This window comes from Nannobrachium achirus (assembly GCF_963921795.1).
Source record: "Nannobrachium achirus genome assembly, chromosome: 19".
NCBI classification, from domain to species: domain Eukaryota; kingdom Metazoa; phylum Chordata; class Actinopteri; order Myctophiformes; family Myctophidae; genus Nannobrachium; species Nannobrachium achirus.
In genome coordinates this window covers 21,891,367-21,914,254 of record NC_137826.1, presented here as the reverse complement: position 1 = coordinate 21,914,254, position 22,888 = coordinate 21,891,367, and the positions used below count along the sequence as shown (strand labels likewise).

Sequence of the window (22,888 nt, the reverse complement as noted above, 5' to 3'; positions counted from 1 at the left end):
TAAGAATCCTTGGTTGAAAATGAAACAGTTTTTTAAGACCGGGTGTTTGCCAATGCACTGGATAATATGCCTGGCTTGATGAAATGTGGATATTTGATCACACCTCCCCATCAAAGAGGCTTCATTGAATGACTCTCGGTCCAAAACACTTTGAGAGGACTCAGCAAAAGAAATGGTGGCACCCAGGAGCCAATCTATCCACACCATGCAGACCTACAAGTGCTGTACATTCACTGGTGTGATGCCACTGCACATACTGTACACTTAGGCATACTACTGTACTGTACGTACTGTAACACACAGAATATCACCCAAATCTCCAAACTCAAATTAAATCTCAACAGCAACAGGCTCCTGGGACGTCTGACCCTGTTATTTCAAAATAGCCCACTCAGCTGTTCAGAAGCAACATTGTACCAGCATTCACAGACTGAAAGAAAGGTTGGGAGCGAGGGGAAGAAACAACACGGGTCATGAACTGGATGAAAACCCATGGTGTTACAGTAAGGCGTTTGCTTACTGTACAGTATGTGATACACATAATAATTGGTCGGAACACCCCAGGGTTGGCCCTGGTCCGAAGTTGTTCTATGTCCACTTCCCTGTCAGATTATTTCAAGACCAACCTTTGGGTTGTGTTCCACTGGGTGAGAGTCATCGGCATACAGTATTATGTCTTCTTTACCGCATAACTCGTGATATGCACGTGTTCAGCATTAGCACAAGTGAGGAAGAACTCTACAAGATCGCTACTCGTGAGATTACTGTTGAAAAGGCCTTTCTATCCATGTTTTCTCATCCAATGTAGTCCAGTGGTAGTTAGGGCTGTCACGATTATGACATTTTACATGACGATTAATTGTCACTCAAATAATTGCGATTAACAATTTAATTGTGTATTTGTCGTTGACAATTACATTTCTGTTTGGCTTTTAGGCTTTGAAGTTGCACATGGCAATCATGAGACATACAAAGAAATTACTGACATATTTGACAATTTTATACAAAAAAAAAAAAAACATTGATAGTGGAAATAGCCCATCTACAAGCTCACAACGCATCACATCGCGATGCATTGTGAGCTTGTAGATCTGCTATTTCCACTACTTTTTGAAAGTGTTTGTAACTATATTAACATTTTTCAACATGGAAACAATTATGATGATTATTCAAAATAATTGCGATTTTTGCGATTAGACGATTATGTAATAATTGCGACAGCCCTAGTGGTAGTTACTAAGTGCACCACAACATGTCTCCCTCAACATGGCAGTACGTTAGTCGATAAAGGTAAGCTAAACTTGGAGCCCAACGATTTGGAAATGTCGGTCTCTGAGATGTTTGTCCTCCCTGCTGTTCCTCCCTATAGGGCAGGAGGAGTCTGTGGCCACGTTCAAAGGGAACGAGTTCTTCAGCTACAACCTGTCTCAGACACCCATACAGAGCAGCCTGGACGAGATCACGCTGTCCTTTCGCACGCTGCAGCGGAATGGACTCCTGCTTCACACGGGGAGGTCGGCCGATTACGTCAACTTGTCCCTGAGGAACGGTGCAGTGTGGCTGGTCTTCAACCTTGGCTCCGGCGCCTTCGAGGCGCTGGTGGAACCCGCCAATGGCAAGTTCAATGACAATGCCTGGCATGATGTCCGAGTGACACGCAACCTCCGCCAGGTACAAAAACTCAAACACACACACACACACACACACACACACACACACACACACACACACACACACACACACACACACACACACACTCACTCACTCACAGTGCTCAATTATTATTGTCACTCAAATAATTGCGATTAACGATTTAATTGTGTATTTGTCATTGACAATTACATTTCTGTTTGGCTTTTAGGCTTTGAAGTTGCACATGGCAATCATGACTCATAACTTAAATATCCAAAGAAATTACTGACATATTTGACAATTTTATACTTAAAAAAGAACATTCATTGTGGAAATAGCCGATCTACAAGCTCACAACGCGTCGAAATCGCGGCGCGTTGTGAGCTTGTAGATCTGCTATTTCCACTACTTTTTGAAACTGTTTGTAACTATATTAACATTTCTCAACATGGAAACGATTATGACGATTATGCAAAATAATTGCGATTACCAGCATTGTTCAGCATTGTTTTCACAACAACACGGTCATTATGTCAGCACTTTAGTTGCCAAGAATTTTCCCTGTCGGACGTATTCATGAGAGACCAGTTATATAGTCATGCTGTGATTGAATTAGTTGCTGCCTGTGACTTATCAGTTCATCTCCCAGAACTGGAAAACAAAGCTAATGGAAAAACAAGCAAATTACAATGTTTACTTTATCATTACAATTAAATTCTTTCTCGCCCGCTTTCCATTTGTCATCATTTGTACCTCAGTGAATCATAGCACAAAGTCTTAAGGTGCACTTAATGAGCATTTAATTACCACGATTGTGAGTACACGCGTAAACTGCTGCCTCGATGTCATATTTCCTATTGGTATGTTTTATTATTATGGGAGCCTGTTCTTCCATAGATAATCCTAACTTCCATTTTCTTCCACAAAACGCGTAACACAAAGGTCATTGACCGCTGCATTTTGAAGTATATTGCTTTGTTGGAAATGACTGCATTGTGCCCTAATATGCAACTTGCTTTTTCGGCATTGTCATTAAGAATCATGGTCTGAGGGACTGATTTGTGTGTGTGTGTGTGTGTGTGTGTGTGTGTGTGTGTGTGTGTGTGTGTGTGTGTGTGTGTGTGTGTGTGTGTGTGTGTGTGTGTGTGTGTGTGTGTGTGTGTGTGTGTGTGTGTGTGTGTGTGTGTGTGTGTGTGTGTGTGTGTGTGTGTGTGTGTGTGTGTGTGTGTGCGCGCGCGCGCGTGTGATTCCTATTAAATTGTAGATGGGGACAACACAAAAGACTTAATCCATACATTCCTATCACATCTTAATGTATTGGCCATTTCAACTCACTGTGTTGTCAGAAATGGTATTGTGCCAATGTGCCATAAAGCACCCGAGGCACCCAAACAATTAGCTGTCAGCTATTGTTTTGTATTATTCTGATGACAGTGAGGTGAACCAATATTGTAGCAATCATACAAGTGAAATTGTCTTATCGCAGTGCATTAGTCATCACTTTACCTATCATGACATGTTGTTGCTGGCTGCACAGCAGTGCTCTTATTATGTTCATAGCGTCTCATTTAAGTCAAACCTGGCTTCGAGGTTTCGCGATTAAGAACACTGTCCATCGGACAAAACATCGATATAAGTTTAGCTTCTCTCTTTTTAGAATTAATTTGGATGAATGTCATGATGCTGCATTAGCAGCTGTGTTGGCCACACTCTCCAGTTGCTCTCCAAATGTACCACCAAACACCACTGGGAGCAGTTCACCTACATGTACAGTATCCTAACACTGAGAGCCAGATGAAAATGAAAATTGTCCTTCATGGAGGGCTTTGCATGTTCTAATTTGACTTGCTGATTTGAGCACTTTACACAGGAATATGAAAAACAGAAATTGTTTGAGGCACATTATATACTCCTATAGGCTACATTATTACAGTAGATGAAAAGGCGCTGCAATTTGAGGCACTCTAATGTTGCTCTAAAACTAAACCTAAACTAAAGTGTTGGTATTGTTTTGCTACAATGGTAGCCACTGTAGTAAAGAATATCGGCCACTCAGTCACGGAAGTGTCCGTCATGATCTTTTATTTCATTGGCATAGGTACGAAACACATGTGTTGTACTGTGTGCTTACCTACAGTATGCTATAAATTAATCGAAGTGCAGAAAGAACATTTCTGTGAATGCTGGTATTCTCCACAAATGCAAAGGAACTTTTCTAGACAGTGCAATTGGAGTTGCGTTCGCATTTGTAATATAGCCACTGTAGTATAGGTCTCAGTGTATTTTTCCTTAGTTAGTACTACCAGCAATTAATGAAAGTTCTTCATCAACTGATGGTGAGAAAACGCTAATGTTACTGTCGCCGAATTAGTTACATTTTCGCTAGAAAAAGGCTTTATCAAAAATTAGTATCATAAACCATACAGAGCCACCTCCCCGACAATATCACGCATACCGTTTGTTTATTTTTGGACCACAATGCTTATATGAGACGATTTTAAGATGACCCAATGTTATTCTCCATAGAGAAATTACTTCCGTGATCTGGGGGATGAGCGAATGACGTCATGACTTCACTGCTCTATTATTATTAGTTGTAAATAAAACACAAAACGAGGGCTTCTCAACACATTGATCTTTCCTTATAACCTGATAATAATCAATCCATACAGTCCATGGAAAGAACAAAAATGCCACAGTAATCATTTACATATACGAATATGTCTGTATTAAAGCTACAATCCATTCATAAATGCAGTGCAGTATTGTACAGTACAGTCAGGAATACAGTGTAAATATATGCGGTAGGTGTCGTGACATGTAACAATATAAACACAATACCACAGAATGTAAGACAAAGGCAAGGTAAAAACAAAACAGTACACAACAAGTACGGTAAGAGTGCATGTGCAATGTATGAATAAAACTAGACTCAGCGTCTGTTTTAAGAATACACTAAAATACAGTGGAATTTAAATAAAAGAGAATACTGAAGTTGACATGTGATATTGCATAAGAACAACAGCAATGTGGGAGACCTGGATTTGACACCAGAGAAGGCTTTAACTTTTTACTGGATGTTGGCCAACGGGATAAATAGAAAAGATATTGTGCCAACGAGCTCTGTTGCCAATCCTTGCTAACGATAGCAAGCTATATACCGCTGGAAATTCCTGGATCCAGCAATTTATCCGTTGCAATCCTGTCTGTACTCAACGTGGTTTTATTTTAACGCCATGCCACCATACAGTATGTCAGCCGTGTCTCCCCTGTGCATATAGGTTCTGTAACACCACCCCCCCCCCACCCCCCCTGACACTATATTCTGAAGCACCCCATAAACAGTAGACCTACAGTACAAGGTCACAACACTTTGTGAGCTTGTAGATCTGTAGTTTTTGGCTTAAAGGGCAAGACCACTTTGGAAGAGGTTTGGGTTGTGTAGTTACCTTGCCATGATGTTCATCTCCAAAGGTGGAGATCCACTGACTAGAAATTGATTAATTAAAATATGCTCCAGTGAAAGGAGTCAGCTTAGGTGGTTCGGGCATCTAGTACGGATGCCCCCCGAGCGCCTTCCTAGGAAGGTCCTCGATGCACGTCCCACTGGGAGGAGACCCCGTGGCAGACCTAAGACCAGATGGAAGGATTATATCTCCAGACTGGCCTGGGAACGCCTCGGTATACTCCCAGAGGGAGTGGAGGAAGTTGCACAGGATAAGGAAATCTGGAAGTCTCAGTTGGAACTGTTACCCCCGCGACCCGATTCCGGATAAGCGGTTGAAGATGGATGGATGGATGGACTTACATTGTAGCTCCTGGAGACTGTGGAGGAGCTTTTTTAGCCTGTAAGGTTTAAAGTCACACTACAACAGAAGTGCTCCACTTGTTACACTTCCGAATGGTTATGCATTTCCTAGTGAAGCGGTCCATGCAGGCTGGACCGTTTCACATTCACACACATTCACATTCCTCCCATAGTGCTGGGAGGAATGTGATTTGACAGTCAAAGAGTAGGCGGGCCATAACTCATTGAAGACATTAATATCGTCTTTGTCGAGCGGAAACCTTGTTTCTCCAAGTTTAAAATGTGTGCGTTCTTTCGTAAAGTAAAGCCCTGCTTCATCATACAAGGCGGTCGCACAAAAGTAGTGAAAACAGCAGATCTACAAGCACACAACGCCTCGCGGTGCGGTGCGAGCAGGGCTGTATTAACCATTGGGCCGGTGGGGCCGTTGCCAGGGGCCCTTGGCTCTCAGGGGCCCTTGGGGGAACTGGCCTGCGTGGTCAATGACAATTTGCAAAAATTAAATGTATATTTTAAGCTAAAATCAAATGTGTGGGCCCCTCCTCTGTTGTCTACAGGTGCTTTCTTGGTCCACAGATGATCATCATGGCTTAAAGGTGATACACCATGCATTTAAAAAGTATTTATGTCATATTGTTTATGTCCCAAAAACGTTTTTCAAAAGGTTTGAGGCTAAATTACCTCCTGAATAGAGAGCCTCTCATTTTTGAATGGCTCTCAGAGCATTTTCCAGCTGCAGTACCACCTTTGGCCTGAACTGCGCCCCCCCCCCCCCCCCCCCCAAAAAAAAAAATCAAAAAAAAAAAAAAAATTTGAAAAAAAAAAAAAAAAAAAAAAAATTTGGGGGGGGTGGGGGCCCCTAAAAAAAAATCGGCCAGGGGCCCTCGCGGGGGTTAATCCGTCCATGGGTGCGAGGCGTTGTGTGCTTGTAGATCGGCTGTTTTCACTAGTTTAAATCATTTTTAAAATGATAAATGCAAAACGAACAGTTTTGGACATACAGGGTTTTCACCCGACAACGACGATATGTAAAGACGGACGGCGTTGAGTGTCACAGCCTTTCCGTAGCAGCGCTCCAATAGACTGTAACAAGGCAGCGGCTACGGAAACAATTTGTGTTCATAGGACGAGATGAGACGTCAGCCGCAGCTTGTGATTGGCTGAGGCCAGCGCTCCGCTGTGTGGAGAGGACAAACGGGGAGGCGGGGGAAGGGGGGAGCCACGAAACCAGCGCAGTAAACAGTGGCTGGCGAGGAGTTGTTCTTGAAGTTGATTGACACAGGCACCTGTCAATCCTTCTGACCTCATGAATTATTAAGTAGAGTCAACATTTTTGTTTAGGGGCTGAACTTAAGGCTGTAATTGTTTTCTTATACACAAATATATATATAGTTTTTCACACTCTAAAAGTGTGAAAAACATTTTTCATTTCACTGCGTCTTTAAATGAACTCAAACAACGCTGATTCTGACTGTATAGAACATCACCAAACCCAGTACTGTACCCTATTGATTTGATTATTTTTATTAGGAAGAAAACCTGGACTGAAACCTGACGATCCGTGGATCTGGATCCGGATCTTCAAATAGTAAAATCAATAGGAAGTTGACAAAAAAACACAGTACTGGGTTTGGTGATGTTCTAATCTATAGTGTCAGAATCCGTTTTGTTTGCGTATGTTTACAAGCTAAAAGGGCTCGCACCAGAGTGGTTTCACCGTACAATGTAAGTGGGGAGCATAATTTTCAATTATCAATTTCTAATCAATGGAGCAATTCTTTTTGATTTCCTGCCCACCTTTGGAGTTACATCATGGTAAGGTAACTACGCAAGGCAAATATCTATCAAAGTAGTCTTGCCCTTTAACACGTACTGCATACAAAATAAGTATAACGAACTAAGGCTTTAATATCTCCATGGACAATCCAGTAATAGAAATAACCTCGATTTTCCTTTGTATGTTCCTCCCCCTCTGTCTGGACTGGATAATAGATAATAGGTTCAGCCAGACTTTTCCTGTGCTAGCCCTGTGATTAGACCAAGTGTGGAGAAATTGTCTGGCTAAGCGAGACGCATATTATCTTGTCTACTCCTGTACATGTCTGCAACCGTCCAAGACTGTTGCATTTTAAAGTGATGAGATACCTGAGCACTAAACTGCTATTCTGATGTGTGCTTCTTCAGAAATTCCATATAACTTGATTGGATTTCGAGGCGTGCCTCTCAGCAGTAGTAATATGTGCATTCAGTGATATTTTGAGTTGATGATAGAGTAAAGGCTCAGTGTGTGTGTGTGTGTGTGTGTGTGTGTGTGTGTGTGTGTGTGTGTGTGTGTGTGTGTGTGTGTGTGTGTGTGTGTGTGTGTGTGTGTGTGTGTGTGTGTGTGTGTGTGTGTGTGTGCGCGTGCGCGTGCGTGCGTGCGTGCGTGCGTGTGTGTTTCAATGTGGTACACAGACATGGCGTGACAAACAAGATTGTTTGAATCAGAATCAGCTTTATTGTCACATCAAAGACAGAAGTAAAAATGTGGGTGAAATTCATTCTCTTGCATAGTTCTCATGGAGGGGAGGGGGGGGGGGGGGGTAGGAGATCGATCAAAGAAAAGCTAAATAGATTATCTACATATTTATTTACACATACAGTAGTACCCAAGATAATGGCTGGCATAGGTTTCTTCCAAAACATGATTTCTTTGTTCAGAATCATCACCAGATGATGGCTTTAAAATGAAAGTTGGCTTTTTTTTTTTTCAATCATATCCCAAATTTAGCAACAACAAAAAAGAACATGTTATTATGTCTCCATGTGAGCTACAGTAGCATAATGATAATCAGAATGCAGTACAGAGTGCTGGATAAACGGGTTCACTGCTCATATCATTTAATGATTTGACATTTATTGTCTTGCATAATACAACATTATACAACTGATTGCATTGTCTATGTAATGCTGACATTTATATGTTGTGTATTTTGCCCTTTTTCACTTCTCCGCAATGCGAGTGAGTCATGAGATGATTAAGATAGTTCCTCAACACCTACGAAAACATGCCAATCTAAACGTGTATTATTACAAACTTAGATTTGCTATAGAATGTTACATTCATATTTGTGCCATATTTACTACTGTAGGTAGTATACACTGTAATCATATTAGATAAGACTGGTAGGGGGCTTGGTGGCGCATCTGTCCTGTCTGTCTGTCTGTCAGTCTGTCTGTCTGTCCATCCGTCACTCTTCTGACATCACAATGACACCTCATCCCAGCTCAGCAGAAGGATATAGCTGACCTGTTCTAACATCAAAATGATGTTGTAAAAGAATTCTGTTCATGTCCATTTTATGCCCAAATATGGAGATCTCTAATGTTATCAATATTAATTAATATTAATTAATACCATGTGCGTCACATTGCGAGACACCTCATCCCAGCTCATCCATATTTGGGAAAATATGTCCACATTTTATCCAACTTAAACAACCAACCGCAACGCGAGTCACACTTGCAAATTAATTCCGTCCTTGTCCCTTTATGCCCCATTTGTCAAAGTTGATACCATTAATAGTCTTTAAACGACAAAGAAGTGGCCGCACACACTGTAGCCAAAGTGCCAATATTTATTTTAGGATGCAGAGGGAAAGTTGATCTCATGCCAAAGCGTCAGTGCTCACCCAGCAGTCTGCTGTCACCCAGGCGAATGCGTGCACGCACCCATGTGCGCGACCTCGCCCTTTAGGGTGAGGTCACTTATCGCCCTTAGCCCTGCAAGGCCCGAATTAATTTCTACTGGCCAATTTTCTTTTAAAAAAAATCAGATGCTGTTGTAGGAGTCCTAATCACAGGAAAATATAATGTTAAAAAATTAATAATGTTTTTGTAAGGTTTTATAGCCATAAATCATAAATCATACTCTAATTTGCATTTTGGGGATATTTTTCACAATAATAACATATGTACATGTTCTAGACATTCTAATGATCACAAAAAAATATATTACAGGCATTTTACTTATGTTTTAGTGAGGAATAGCTTCAGTTAAAAAGTGAGATGTTGTTCGTCCAGACACTGGAATTTCAACTTCTCTGGGAGGTGTGAATGTCAGCCCCTGTGGGGGGTATTTATATGCAAATATCGTGGCCAATGGCTTTGTAATACTAAACAATAGGATTTAATGGTGATGTTAATGTGAAAAAAGAACAGGAAAACCAACTATAACATTTTTTTTTTAATTATTTAAAAAATGTTGCCAAAAAGCAACGCTGGGCCTTGCAGGGTTAGGGTGCCTTACTGGTAATTATGTATTTTCATGTTTTAAAATGTGTATGTATCTTATATGGACCCCAGAAAGACCAGTAAGACTCCCTAATCGGGAGATAAGCGACCGTTGGTCGCTTATCTCCACAAATATCACAACCTCCACCTCTCACGTCATACGGGTAGCCATAGTTACACCTGGAATGTTGAATCTCCATATATGGAGATAACCTACGCATCACACAAAGTCTGACCTCACCAGCCCATACTTGGGCATGGACGACTTATATCTCCATATACGGAGATGGCCATATATGGAGATACGATGACATCACAGAGTCCACAGCTGATGATGTGGCGTGATGTCATACAATAAACAAACAAGCCCTATATACTGATGCGATACGATGACATCACAGAGTCCACAGCTGATGATGTGGCGTGATGTCATACAATAAACAAACAAGCCCTATATACTGATGCGGAGATATGAGCAGGGCAAAGGTGCGACGTGTGACGTGTGACCGACCGACCGACCGACCGACCGACCGACGGACGGCCGGTGGAGGTTTTCATAGTAAACTGCTCCCTGACGGTCGCAATTTGCTGTTTCCCCGGTGTCAGCTAATGGGCATCCATTTAACCAGTAAGACTCCCTAATCGGGAGATAAGCGACCGTTGGTCGCTTATCTCCTGTCACACTGCTGACATCAGTATGACATCACACCGTACACAAATGACCCTTATATAAGACCGGCATTATCTACCGACAGATTAGTAACAAGATGTCAAAATCATTGAAGGTTTACCCTACTAACCAACTGTTTACCATAGCAACCATGTTTTTTACCTTAGCAACCAACTGTTTACCCTAGCAACCAACTGTTTACCACAGCAACCATGTTTTTTTTACCCTAGCAACCAACTGTTTACCCTAGCAACCAATTGTTTACCATAGCAACCATGTTTTCTTACCCTAGCAACCAACTGTTTACCCTAGCAACCAACTGTTTACCATAGCAACCATGTTTTTTACAGGGCCTGGGATTGATGACATCAGAAATCTCCATATATGGGCACGAAAGGGATTTTGTTTCTGGAAATATGTCTGTGGGGTGCCACATTTGGAATAAAACACTTACATCACACATCTGGATATCCATACAGCCCATCTAGTTTGCCTGTGTCCATTTATGCCCATATATCTGATGACATTGGGACAATGATCTCCATATATGGGCATAAAACGTATGTTAATTAGTAAAGCCTGGGGATCTCCATATATGGGCATGAGGGGTACCCTAAAAGGGCATCATCTGGGAATAGCAAATATAGTTATCCTAGAAAGTGAAAATCTTACATCAAAGGCCATAACTACCTACCTACCACCATACTGCATTCCTCATTAAACTACCTACCAGTAAGATGCCTAAGGGAGAAAAGCAAAGGGCGAGGTTGCACCATTTCTTGGTCTTCTGGCCAGTGATGTATATCGGACCATTTAACCATATATGGAGACATCTGGTACCCATAGATATTCACAGATATGGGCTTAATATTGATGACATAAGGGATCTCCATATATGGGCGTAAAAGGGATTTGGTTCCCCTGGCATCACAGGGATCTCCATATATGGGCATAAAATGGATTTGGTTACCCTGGCAACCCGGGGGATCTCCATATCTCCATATATGGGCATAAAAGGGATTGGTTCCCCTGGCATCACAGGGATCTCCATATATGGGCATAAAAGGGATTTGGTTCACCTGACATTACAGTGATGTCAGTGGCTGGTTCTACAGAGGGATCTCCATTTATGGGCATAAAAGGGAATGTATGTATGATGATGTCAGATATCATAGACGTCATAGGACTTTCACATAACGAATAACTGAGTAAGCATGTAAACCCGTAAAATCTATATTTGGGCATGGCTGATTTATGACCTCATCATGATGACACGAGCAAACACAGCTGAATTGTATAATGATCAGTGCAGAAACCAACAGAAGTATTTGACCAAGACTCTTGATCTTCAAGAACCCTGAGAACCTGTATTGTTTGGTATTTTACCATTTTTGGTGTTTGAAATGTTGAACTGGACTTTACATCGTGAAAGTGGATTCAATATATTGAGACTAGGGTAAAAAAATATGGTTGCTATGGTAAACAGTTGGTTGCTAGGGTAAACAGTTGGTTGCTAGGGTAAAACCATGGTTGCTAAGGTGGTTGCTAACGTACACTAACAGACCAGCAACAACAGACTGTTGCCACAGCAACGTACACAAAGGTTTGTGTACACATGTGGTGTGATGTCATACTGATGCGGAGATATGAGCAGGGCAAAGGTGTGACGTGTGACGTGTGACCGACCGACCGACCGACCGACCGACCGACGGACGGACGGCCGGTGGAGGTTTTGATACTAAACTGCGACCTTACGGTCGCAATAAACAACCAGTAAGACTCCCTAATCGGGAGATAAGCGACCGTTGGTCGCTTATCTCCACAAATATCACAACCTCCACCTCTCACGTCATACGGGTAGCCATAGTTACACCTGGAATGTTGAATCTCCATATATGGAGATAACCTACGCATCACACAAAGTCTGACCTCACCAGCCCATACTTGGGCATGGACGACTTATATCTCCATATACGGAGATGGCCATATATGGAGATACGATGACATCACAGAGTCCACAGCTGATGATGTGGCGTGATGTCATACAATACACAAACAAGCCCTATATAAAGGGGCAATTCTCACCAGGGAAGAGAGCATTGCCTGGAATGTTGAATCTCCATATATGGAGATAACCTACGCATCACACAAAGTCTGACCTCACCAGCCCATACTTGGGCATGGACGACTTATATCTCCATATACGGAGATGGCCATATATGGAGATACGATGACATCACAGAGTCCACAGCTGATGATGTGGCGTGATGTCATACAATAAACAAACAAGCCCTATATACTGATGCGATACGATGACATCACAGAGTCCACAGCTGATGATGTGGCGTGATGTCATACAATAAACAAACAAGCCCTATATACTGATGCGGAGATATGAGCAGGGCAAAGGTGTGACGTGTGACGTGTGACCGACCGACCGACCGACCGACCGACCGACCGACCGACCGACGGACGGACGGCCGGTGGACTACAAAATCATCTCAATATCTTAATTAAATATGGCCTTTTAACGAATCATACCCTATTCTTCTGACTACAGAGTCACTTGTTACTTTTCGATCATCCGTCATGATGTTGTCGGGTCAAATCGCTGCATAGAAACATAGGACCGGTGCTCCTTTCTTGAATAGTTTGTGATTATGTGGATTTATATGCCATTTTAACGACAGCCAACTACATTTGCAAGTGCGGCAGCATGTTAATGGCCAGACCGCACCAGTGCAACTCAATGCAACAAAACTGTTTTAAGGCCAGACAAAATAAACCCATAAAATGTAACAACGTGTACGTTCCGTAATGCAATTCCAATGATGAAAGCTGTGTTGTTTAACCCGGAAAAGTAATGGCAATGACATTTATTTGCCGAAAATAGCCAATCTGCAAGCTCAGTGAGATGGTAGATCTCCCAGATATTTTCACAGAAAATACTGAATGTTTGCCTAGGCATTTTTGCAGATTGTTCACCGATTATGATGCACCCAGAATAGGAATGCAAGTGTTCCAAGAGGTTAAGCTGGGACATGTATTTTCATAAGGTTTCATGGGATCAGTCTGATAATAATTCAAAGTCCTACATGGCCTTGGCACATCTTCCACTTTAACACCTTCATCACACAAAGAACTCAGAGTAACAGGTCCGCCGCCGTGTGAAGAGACATCATTAGAGGCGAATCACTTTTGGTCAGACCATCCTTCTTGGTAAGAGCCTCTCAGGTTGGGAACACTCATCCTCATAGAAATATGTCATTGTACTATAGTACTTACTACTTATAACTCATTCACTGGCCTCTTCAAACGCTGGCTAAATGCAATCATGTCTGTGCGGGGCGTGCATTTTTACTTGTGTGTGCTAGCCTGTCGACATCCTCCGTCTCCCTGTTTACATGTCATTGTTATCCGTTTAGCATTGTACACACTGTGCTGCTTTAAAGGCATATTAACTGTATGGCTGTTGTCTTCCCTTGTCTGCTAAGCCACTTCAGTGATATTTGTACTGAAGAGCAATGTCTTTTTGTGACCTTGTTATGTTCGCCACGGCTGTTTTGCTCTGATTACCTGTATTTTAATGGCTTTTCCATTTTTCTCAGAGACTACAGTTAAAACCCATCCAGCTGAGTACTACTGACACATTTACAACAAAGTCCATTGATGTGCTCAGTCCCCTGTATACTGTATATAAACTTGTAAAAAAAAATATATAAATTGGGCTTCATGCAGCAACATTCTCTTAATTTTCTCTTCCTTTTCTGTTAAGAGAAAAGATAATTAGTCAAATGCAAATGCACCAAAACATTATCAACATCCAAATCTGCTCTTAACCAGATGTGCTGAATACTGAATCCCTTTTGATCATAATTTGTAGGGACATGGCACATTGGTTGATATTAGCATATCGAATAAACATGTTTTTGTTTCAATATTTTATAGTTTACTCTTATTGTTATTATAATTATTTTTTAACATTTGTGATGCTGTAAATGTCTTGGTAGGGGAACATAATGAAATTAAAATAAGCCTTTTTATAGCCTTAACTCATACAGTGCCTATCCCGAACTAGTTCGGGATATTCGGGATCAAAAACAATTTTTTATTTGCTATTTTACTTACCCCGAGCTGCTTGGAGCAACGTGGGTGGTCCCGGCTCGCCCAGCGCTCACCAACGAGAGACGCTAGATGCTCCGACGATTTATTCCATTGAAAATGGTTTAAAATAAAGTTTAGACCCCCCCCAATGTTCACCCAATGTTCATTGTAGGCGGCGCGACGTATTCCAGGGTGCCTATCCCGAACTAGTCCGGGATATTTAATGAAATGGAATAAAATGATAAGAGGCCTTCTGAAGCCTGGCCTGATTTTTCTAGCTACTAGCCGAAAGCTAGCAACGTCCCGGCCGGACGTTATTTGCGAACAAAATCACCAATCTCCGCCTAATCCAATGAAAGACCACATCTTTGAAGGCTTATATCTCTGGATTGTGTCTTTAGGGAAGCGGCGCGAGGTTTATTTACGGCGAAATCGCCCAAAAATGATCTTTTAGATGACAAAATGGGAATAGCCATTCTGTTAGCATTATCATCCGGGACATTTCCATGACGTGCATGAACGTGAGCGTGAGGTCCTGGAAGGTGAGGTCCTGGAAGCTAAAGCGCTCGCCTATGAGAGATGCGCTGGCATTCTATGGCCCCTAGAGGGCGCTGGCACTCAATGAGTTAATTGGCATCAATAAACACTCATTTAATAATCCATTCATCGTGGATTTAACAATCTAAATTTGATTATAAATATTATATCTATGTATTTTTTTTGTTCCTCTAATATAAAACATAATTCCTTGCAGTGGACAAGCAATGTGTGGACTGTGACAATGAGATGTAGTGTGAGGGCTCTCGACCACTCATCGTAAAAGGAAAGAGCAAAATAGGAAATATTCCCAGATGAAAATAAAGAGGATGTTTGTTCTTCTATTAGGGCTTAAATGGGTAAGTGTATAGAAATTGACCTTTACCGGTCCATATTTACACTCTCAGAGTTAAAGCACCATCATGATTCAGCTGTGTATATAAGTGATGACAGTAGATTCATCAAACCAATACAGGATTTTCTTCTGTTGCGGCAGTGGCGTAACGTAACTAAGTACATTTACTTAAGTACTGTACTTAAGTACAGTTTTTAGGTATTTGTACTTTACTTGAGTATTTCCAGTTTTCAGTACTTTTACTTCTACTCCACTCATCTCAGAGGCAAACATTGTACTTTTACTCCACTACAATTATTTGAAAACTTTAGTTGCTAGTTACTTTAATTTGCAGATATAAACTATAATATTATAAAACATACATTAATCCACTTTAGCCCTATTTTATTCCTTGGCTATTTGAAAATAGTCGATCTACAAGCTCACAACGCGTCGCGATGCGACGCGTTGTGTGCTTGTAGATCGGCTATTTTCAAACATGTTGTACTTTTGGTACTTTAAGTACATCTTGATGCCACTTTTACTCAAGTGCATTTTGAATTCTGGACTTATGGTGCCCTCACACCAAAGTACCTATGAGAGTGTAATCCGCGTTCCGCCAATGCATTTCAATGAGAGTGAAGCGGTTTCATGCCAGCAGAGGATTTCTGCAAAAAACGCTCCCTTCTCATTGAAATGCATTGGCGGAACGCGGATTCCACTCTCAGGTATTTTGGTGTGAGTGCCCTCACACCAAAATACCTATGAGAGTGGAATCCGCGTTCCTCCAATGCATTTCAATGAGAGTGAAGCGGTTTCATGCCAGCAGAGGCTTTCTGCAAAAAACGCTCCCTTATCATTGAAATGCATTGCACTCTCATAGGTATTTTGGTGTTTTTTTACTTGTAACGGAGTATTTCTACATTGTAGTATTGATACTTTTACTCAAGTAAAAAATGTGAGTACTTTTTCCACCAATGTGTTGCGGACAGATGCTTTGACCTATCTGTCTAACCTGCGCATGACTCTCAGCCTCCTTTTTCGTCTCCTCTTATTTCCTTACCCCCCCCCCTGGCCCCCCTTAGCCCTACTCCCAGTGGAGCAACAATCCGATGCTTACCGCCTCGCTCTTGCTTTCAAGCCATGCATTTGATCCCTGTGTAAATTGCTTTCCCCTCAGATAAGTTACCTCACTGACATGTAGATACGGAGGCGAAATGCACCTCCTGCCAAAGAGACACTGGGAAACATTTTATAAGATCCGGTGGTTCATTTTGTCAGGGTGGAATTCGCCCTGTCGCTAATGTTATCTACACCTCTATCGTCCTATCTGCAACGCCGCGTGCTCCTTGCCTCCCCTTTCTTTGACCCCCATTCATAAATATGTATCCATAATATATAACGTATTTCTGGTGCACCATGCATTCACGCGCGCACACACACACAAACACATAGTGTAAACCCTATACCCACAAAACACATACAGTTTCCCTATCAATTTCTTCTTCCAAATCGTGCCCTCAATCTTAGCGCCAGCTTTTAAATGACATCAGCAGGCAATACAAAGTGTACGTTAAGCTATTATCTGTCTGGAGGATTTGATAAATGCCAGTGATAATGGGGGCAGCTTCTCAAAGTGAATGGGCTTGCACCTCTCTCTCCACTCAGATAGTCGCCCGGGGAATTGTGGCGTGGAAATGTTGGAAAGTTATCCTTGGTAACCTCACTTAGCAAGGTTCACCTTTCCCCTCTAATTGAAATGAAACTCTGTTCTAATTACTGGCTAAAACGTTTCGAAATTATTCCCTCTGAAAGCATCCGTCTCTCAGCCCTCATTTCATAATTGCCATGCTGATGAAGTCGATTTACATTGATTGACACTGTGCTTTCTCTCACTCGCATCTCTAACATTGCAGAGCCTGATTTAGATGAAACCGTTGCGAAATATAGTTTGCTGACATTTTGCTTTATGCTCGTGGGTGGTCCCACCTGCGTAGCCTTTGATTGACAGACCCGTCAACCATTTGACGGGAGGTTATAGGAGTTGCTTCTGTTTGTCATCGCCAGAGGCGCTGTTCCCAGTGGCGTCAGTTCAGCAAAAGCTAGGGTATGGCAAAGATGGGAGTCCTCATGGAAAATTGGCATTACATTTTGGATAACAAGGTTCTATTGTGAATATAGCAGATCTACATGCTGGTAGATCGGCATGTAGATCGGCTATTTTCACAATGTCTGAAAAAAAATGAAAAAAAAGTTTTTTACACAGGTTTCTACAGTTTCTTGGGCTGGATATGGCAGCCTGGAATGGTTTTTCAAGTGCAGCTAAACTTAGCATGTAAACATGCCACAATTAACAATAATGCATTGTACCTGTGCAGCTGACCTGCGGAACCTGGGAATATACCATTTTGTCAAGATGGGGAGAATACAAGTGTGGAGAATATAATTATAATAGCCTACCTTGTTAAAGTGACCATTATGTTAAATGTTGCATTTGTAGTTATTTTACTGTAATTTAACAACATAATAACCAGCACAGATAGACAAAGAGACATTCAAGGGTTTATATTTAAAATAAGGCTGGGACTTTAACTGATTAATTGCGATTAATTAATTACAGAAAATTAACGCGATTAAAAAAATTAACGCATTTTAATCGCACTTCGTTTTTGCACCACAGAACCTTCAGTTTCGGGCATACTGATCATAGCGATGCACCAACCAAGAAGAGACAACAAACGCAAAGGGAGAAATAGACGATCAGAGCGCTTTGCTTGGCCCAGTGGATGCGAAAATTTGATAAAAAAAACTCACTTGTTGATTCACTCGTACAACAAAATGTGTTTTACTTGAAAAAAAAAAGCTTCTCTGGTCAAATATCAATGTGCGATTAAAATGCGATTAATTGCGATTAATTAATCACAGAGCCTGTAATTAATTAGATTAAAATGTTTAATCGCATCCCAGCCCTAATTTAAAAGTAACTTTTATTTTCCCCCCTGGACCCAGGGTATGGCAGCTGCATACACCCAATTGACGCCCCTGGCTGTTCCCATTATGAGAACGAATGCTTGTTTGCTTGTAGATCTGCTATTTTTGAATAGCCAACACTAAATCTAAAATGACGTTTTTTTATGGGTTAAGACTGGTGTCATAGATTCACCCAGAAGGAAGGCTGTATAAATTATAGAGGACACAATGTTATCTACTTTAGTTTTGTCTTTCTATTTCTTATATTGTTTTCATTTACTGATCCTGATCATTCATTTCCCTCGTCTCTGTACCATTTTAAAGTCACAACATGAATAGGCTTTTTGGAAATAGATCAGCTATTTTAGCTATTTGACATACTGTACAGCACAGTATATGGAGTGTAAGTGGTTAATCTCAAATTAATGCATTATGAGAGTATAGAAACCTCATGGTTGTTGTTGCATTTATTTATATATGAAATATAATAAATTAGTAAAACAGATAATCGGAAATAAGAATCGGTTCTGACACACTCAAGTGTTTTAGTTTTTATTGTGCGAGTGATTTGTACCAAAAGTATATATTTTCAAACTGTTGTTTGAGTACAGCCACACAAAACAGAATAAAGTCAATAAAGCAATGCAATGTTTACTCGGAAGGATTTCCATTTTTCACTATGAAAAAAGGCTTCAAACTGTATGAATGAGCTATCTGAATAGTTTCGATGCGAAAAAATACTTGCCAATGATTTCCGTTTTGTTTCTTATCCACACACCCGCAACCCGCGTGTAACGGCCACTTTCAACCTGGGGTCCTTGTTTTTGGCACGTCATTACAGGTAATTTTTTTTGATAATAGCAGATCTACAAGCTCTACAACGCGTTGATCCGCGCAGATTCAACATGAAGCGAACTCAGAGGCAGAGGCAAGGTAGAGTTGCAGGACTACAAGTACCGCTCCTCAGATCAAATCTATGCAGAGACATCTCTGCCATGCTCACTTTACACCGTCCCCCTCTCACCTTTCCTGCTGTCAATAAAAGGAACCAAAAAGCGATGCAAAGGGGGGGGGGGGGGGGGGGTGGACCGCCAGCTCTCATAAATAAATAAAAGGCGTGAAATATTGATGGCGAGCCCTTATGTGACTGATTGAGACATCTTCCCTCTCTCTGTGTTTGTTCTCACCTCCTCTCTCTCTCTCTCTCTCTCTCTGTCTCTCTCTCTCTCTCTCTCTCTCTCTCTGTCTCCCTTCGTCCATGTGATTCCTCAAGGTCACTATCTTGGTGGATGGCATCCTGACCACTACAGGCTACACTCAGGAGGATTACACCATGTTGGGCTCAGATGACCTCTTCTACATCGGGGGCAGCCTCAGCACCGCTGACCTCCCAGGGTCCCCGGTCAGCAACAACTTCATGGGTTGTTTGAAAGACGTGAGTACTGCTGCCACTAATAATGACAACACTGATATGTTAACGGTTTAAGGGTCTTAGATAGGGGGTCCAGGACACCTAGGGGGTCCTCAGAGTTACTACAGGGGGTCCTCCAAATCTTTGTGTGATAGAAACCGTTTTCCTCCTTATATTAACCACTTGAACCCGAGCGTCCATATTCTGAGAACTTTAGCCAAAAATAGCAAAGAGGGTTGGTGTAAAGGGGAAAAAGAGGGGGAAAAGAGCAGACTAAAGCTGGTTGCACACTGCTGCGTTTTTCGGGCCGAATATCGGAGTGAATTTCGGAGCCCGCAAATAAAAAATCAACCTCACGTTATGTCAGTCACGTTTGCACACTGCCGCCCGTTTCGCGCACCATTCGGTCCCTTGCTCTCTCTATCTCTCTCTCCCTCCTTGCCCTGAAAAACGCATTTCGCAACGAAAAACGCAGCAGTGTGCAACCACCTTAAGTGCAGAGTGAAAGGTCAAGGTTATTAACTCATTGGTTGTTTACAGCCGAGGAAACCGAAGATTTTTCTGTCTTTCACTGCTGGCTTCTCTTACCTGTTAACGCGGGCGCTAATCCAGTTCCCATCGTGCGCGATCGGACACTGCTATGCATCGTGTGTTTGCGTATTCCATCAGCTTCTCAAATCCTTTTAAATTTTGAAAATTGATCAATCCGTTCTCCATTTGTAAGCCGTGGTGTTTACACAGAAAGCTAACGGGCCGGAATAGAGGACGGACCATCCGCTTCCGGTTTGCGGCCTCAATGTTAACACATGGGCTGCTAAGGTTTATAACATTTATAGCTGTTGCTGCTGCCACCATTGACTTACGCTTTGTTTTGATGTGCCTCGCAAGCTTCGTGCGTGTGCACGTGCGTGTCCAGAGAAGATTGAGGAGGATAATCCATTTGTTTACAAACACTCGCGAAACTAAAATCCAAAAATCGCGGTAAAATCGCGGTAAAGTGTCGCCGTGAAAACAATCAGCTCTCTGCTTCCATGGGGCAGTTTTCATGTCATTCTGAGATAAAGCCGTTCTTATGTTTCAAAGTAGAATGTAAAGCATGATAAGTCCTTCCGTGATGTCTTCCCCAGAGGGGCTGCCTGCATTGAGTGGGTGACGTAATGCACTAGGGTCATTCAAAGGGCAGCTCCAGTCTCAAAAAGTTAACTGTTTGTTGCCACGTCTGTGAACGATATAACTTCCTGTGGCAGGGGGACACCTAGTGGCCATAACTCGTCCCTGAACGAGTTTGGCTCCCCAGGTGTTAATCGGTTCCGCTCCATAATGTGTCCGCGTAGAAACCGATCCCGGAGCATTAGTTCCGGCCTATTTTAGTTCGGCTTCGATATATATATATGTTTTTAATTAAAGCTTATTAAATCTTCGGGTTCCTCGGGCATGGCGAAGAAGCCCTACAAAGGGGTATTTTTTTGGCAGCAGTTGTGTTAAGCATGGACGGTTCAAGTGGTTAAATATCTGACAACACAAATTGACATGAATCCAAAATACACTGATATTTGTGCTGTTAAACAATGAAACTACTGTAAATGGAATCTATGAGAAGGTTGTGGGGGTCCCTGCTTCATCTCTCTCTCTCAACTAAGGGGTCCTTGGCCTGAAAACGTCGAAGACCCCTGGTTTAACGGATAACTAAAATTCCTGAATCCCGTTGTTCTATTGCGAGGAGGCAAAAATCTCTGCCAACCTACTGTATGTAAAGAATGCGTAAAAATGTGCCGTTTTACTTAAACTGTCAGGGATTCTCCAGCGCTGTGACAAGAGAGCAAGCACTCGACCCATAGAACACATTGAAATGTTCACGTCCTCCTCACAAAGGAGCAATGGCATTCAGGTTAAAGTCGGAAAAGTCGCCCTTTACTATTTCATGGGTTGAACACAGATGAACATTGATGTGAGGAGGCCGCAGTCTGAAAACAATGGTGGCCCTTACTGAAAATAAGAATTGATAGATTAACCACGTCCTATAAACTAACTAACTTTTATACTTTGTCGTTTGATGGTTGTCGTATGACACCGAAAATTAATAGATTTGCCATTTTGTCTTTTTTTTCTAAAGATTTGTTTTTTGGGCTTTTATGCCTTTATTGATAGGACAGTAGACTGACAGGAAATGGGGGGAGAGATGGGGAGTGACACGCGGCAAGCCGATTCTATAAGTGTCTTTTGAAAAACCTATGTTTCTACGTCACTAATCTGGCCAGCCATCGTCAAAGAAAAGGTCCTTTTCACTTAACTGGAGCTCAGTTAGTCTGTTCTTGAGAGACTACTATGTCAGTGGTTTTCACGTGAAGGGCCCCTGTAAAAAAAAATCATATCTCAAAATATTATAGTTCCAAGGACCACCCAGAAGCAAAATTTGAGTTACAAACGTTCGCTCTAAAAATACATAATATTCAAAGATTTGCACACATTTTCACGACTTTTTCAAAAATCGCAGATCTACAAGCTCGCGGCACTCGGTGCCGCGCTGTGAGCTTGTATATCTGCTATTTTTCAACAGTTAAAGCAGTCAATAATTCTAGGCCGAAAATTATTTTGTGACTTGAAAGCCTTTGAATACCTTGGCCTATTGACCTGTGCCCAGAACGGGGGATACCAGCCAGGGTGAAAACGGTCAGTGGGTGGGATAGCAGATGCTTCCCCAGCAGTGAGTCCAACAACTGAGTCCATGCTCAGTGCCGGCTACAAGATTAGCAGGATAAAGCTGGACTGTGAACACAGTCTGTGTTGAGCTCAGTCCTTGACCTCGAGCAGAGGACTGGAAACACGATCTGCTCTTTCCTACAGAAGGTAGCACACTCAGCCGCTTCCTAGAAGCAGAGCATGTACAGTACAGTGCAGCACTGCATGTAGGAAATCACCCCCATGTATCTGTATTGATTCTTTATAGTGCGTGAAGGAGGAACATGTTCTGTTGACTGTCAGGATGCAGCACAGTGTGTACGGTACGCTGCGCAGAGATGCAATGTATGATTTTTCTCCTGGAAACACAAACCAAAAACAATTGTGTGTATTGTCCTTGAATCCCCCGTCATCACAACTGTTCTATGCTATCTGAAGTGTATTCACTGATAACAATAATCACTACACAGG

At 42.0% G+C, this 22,888-nt stretch overlaps 1 protein-coding gene across 1 annotated transcript in view; it reads left to right on the top strand.

The window, feature by feature from the left end:
• Positions 1–22,888, top strand: part of nrxn2a (neurexin 2a) — a gene marked incomplete at both ends in the record, with an annotated part of 219,172 nt that overhangs the window by 45,456 nt on the left and 150,828 nt on the right. Inside the window, 2 exon segments of the mRNA XM_080749320.1 lie at positions 1,370–1,671; positions 19,601–19,762. Of these exon segments, the coding sequence (XP_080605446.1) occupies positions 1,370–1,671; positions 19,601–19,762 (464 nt within the window).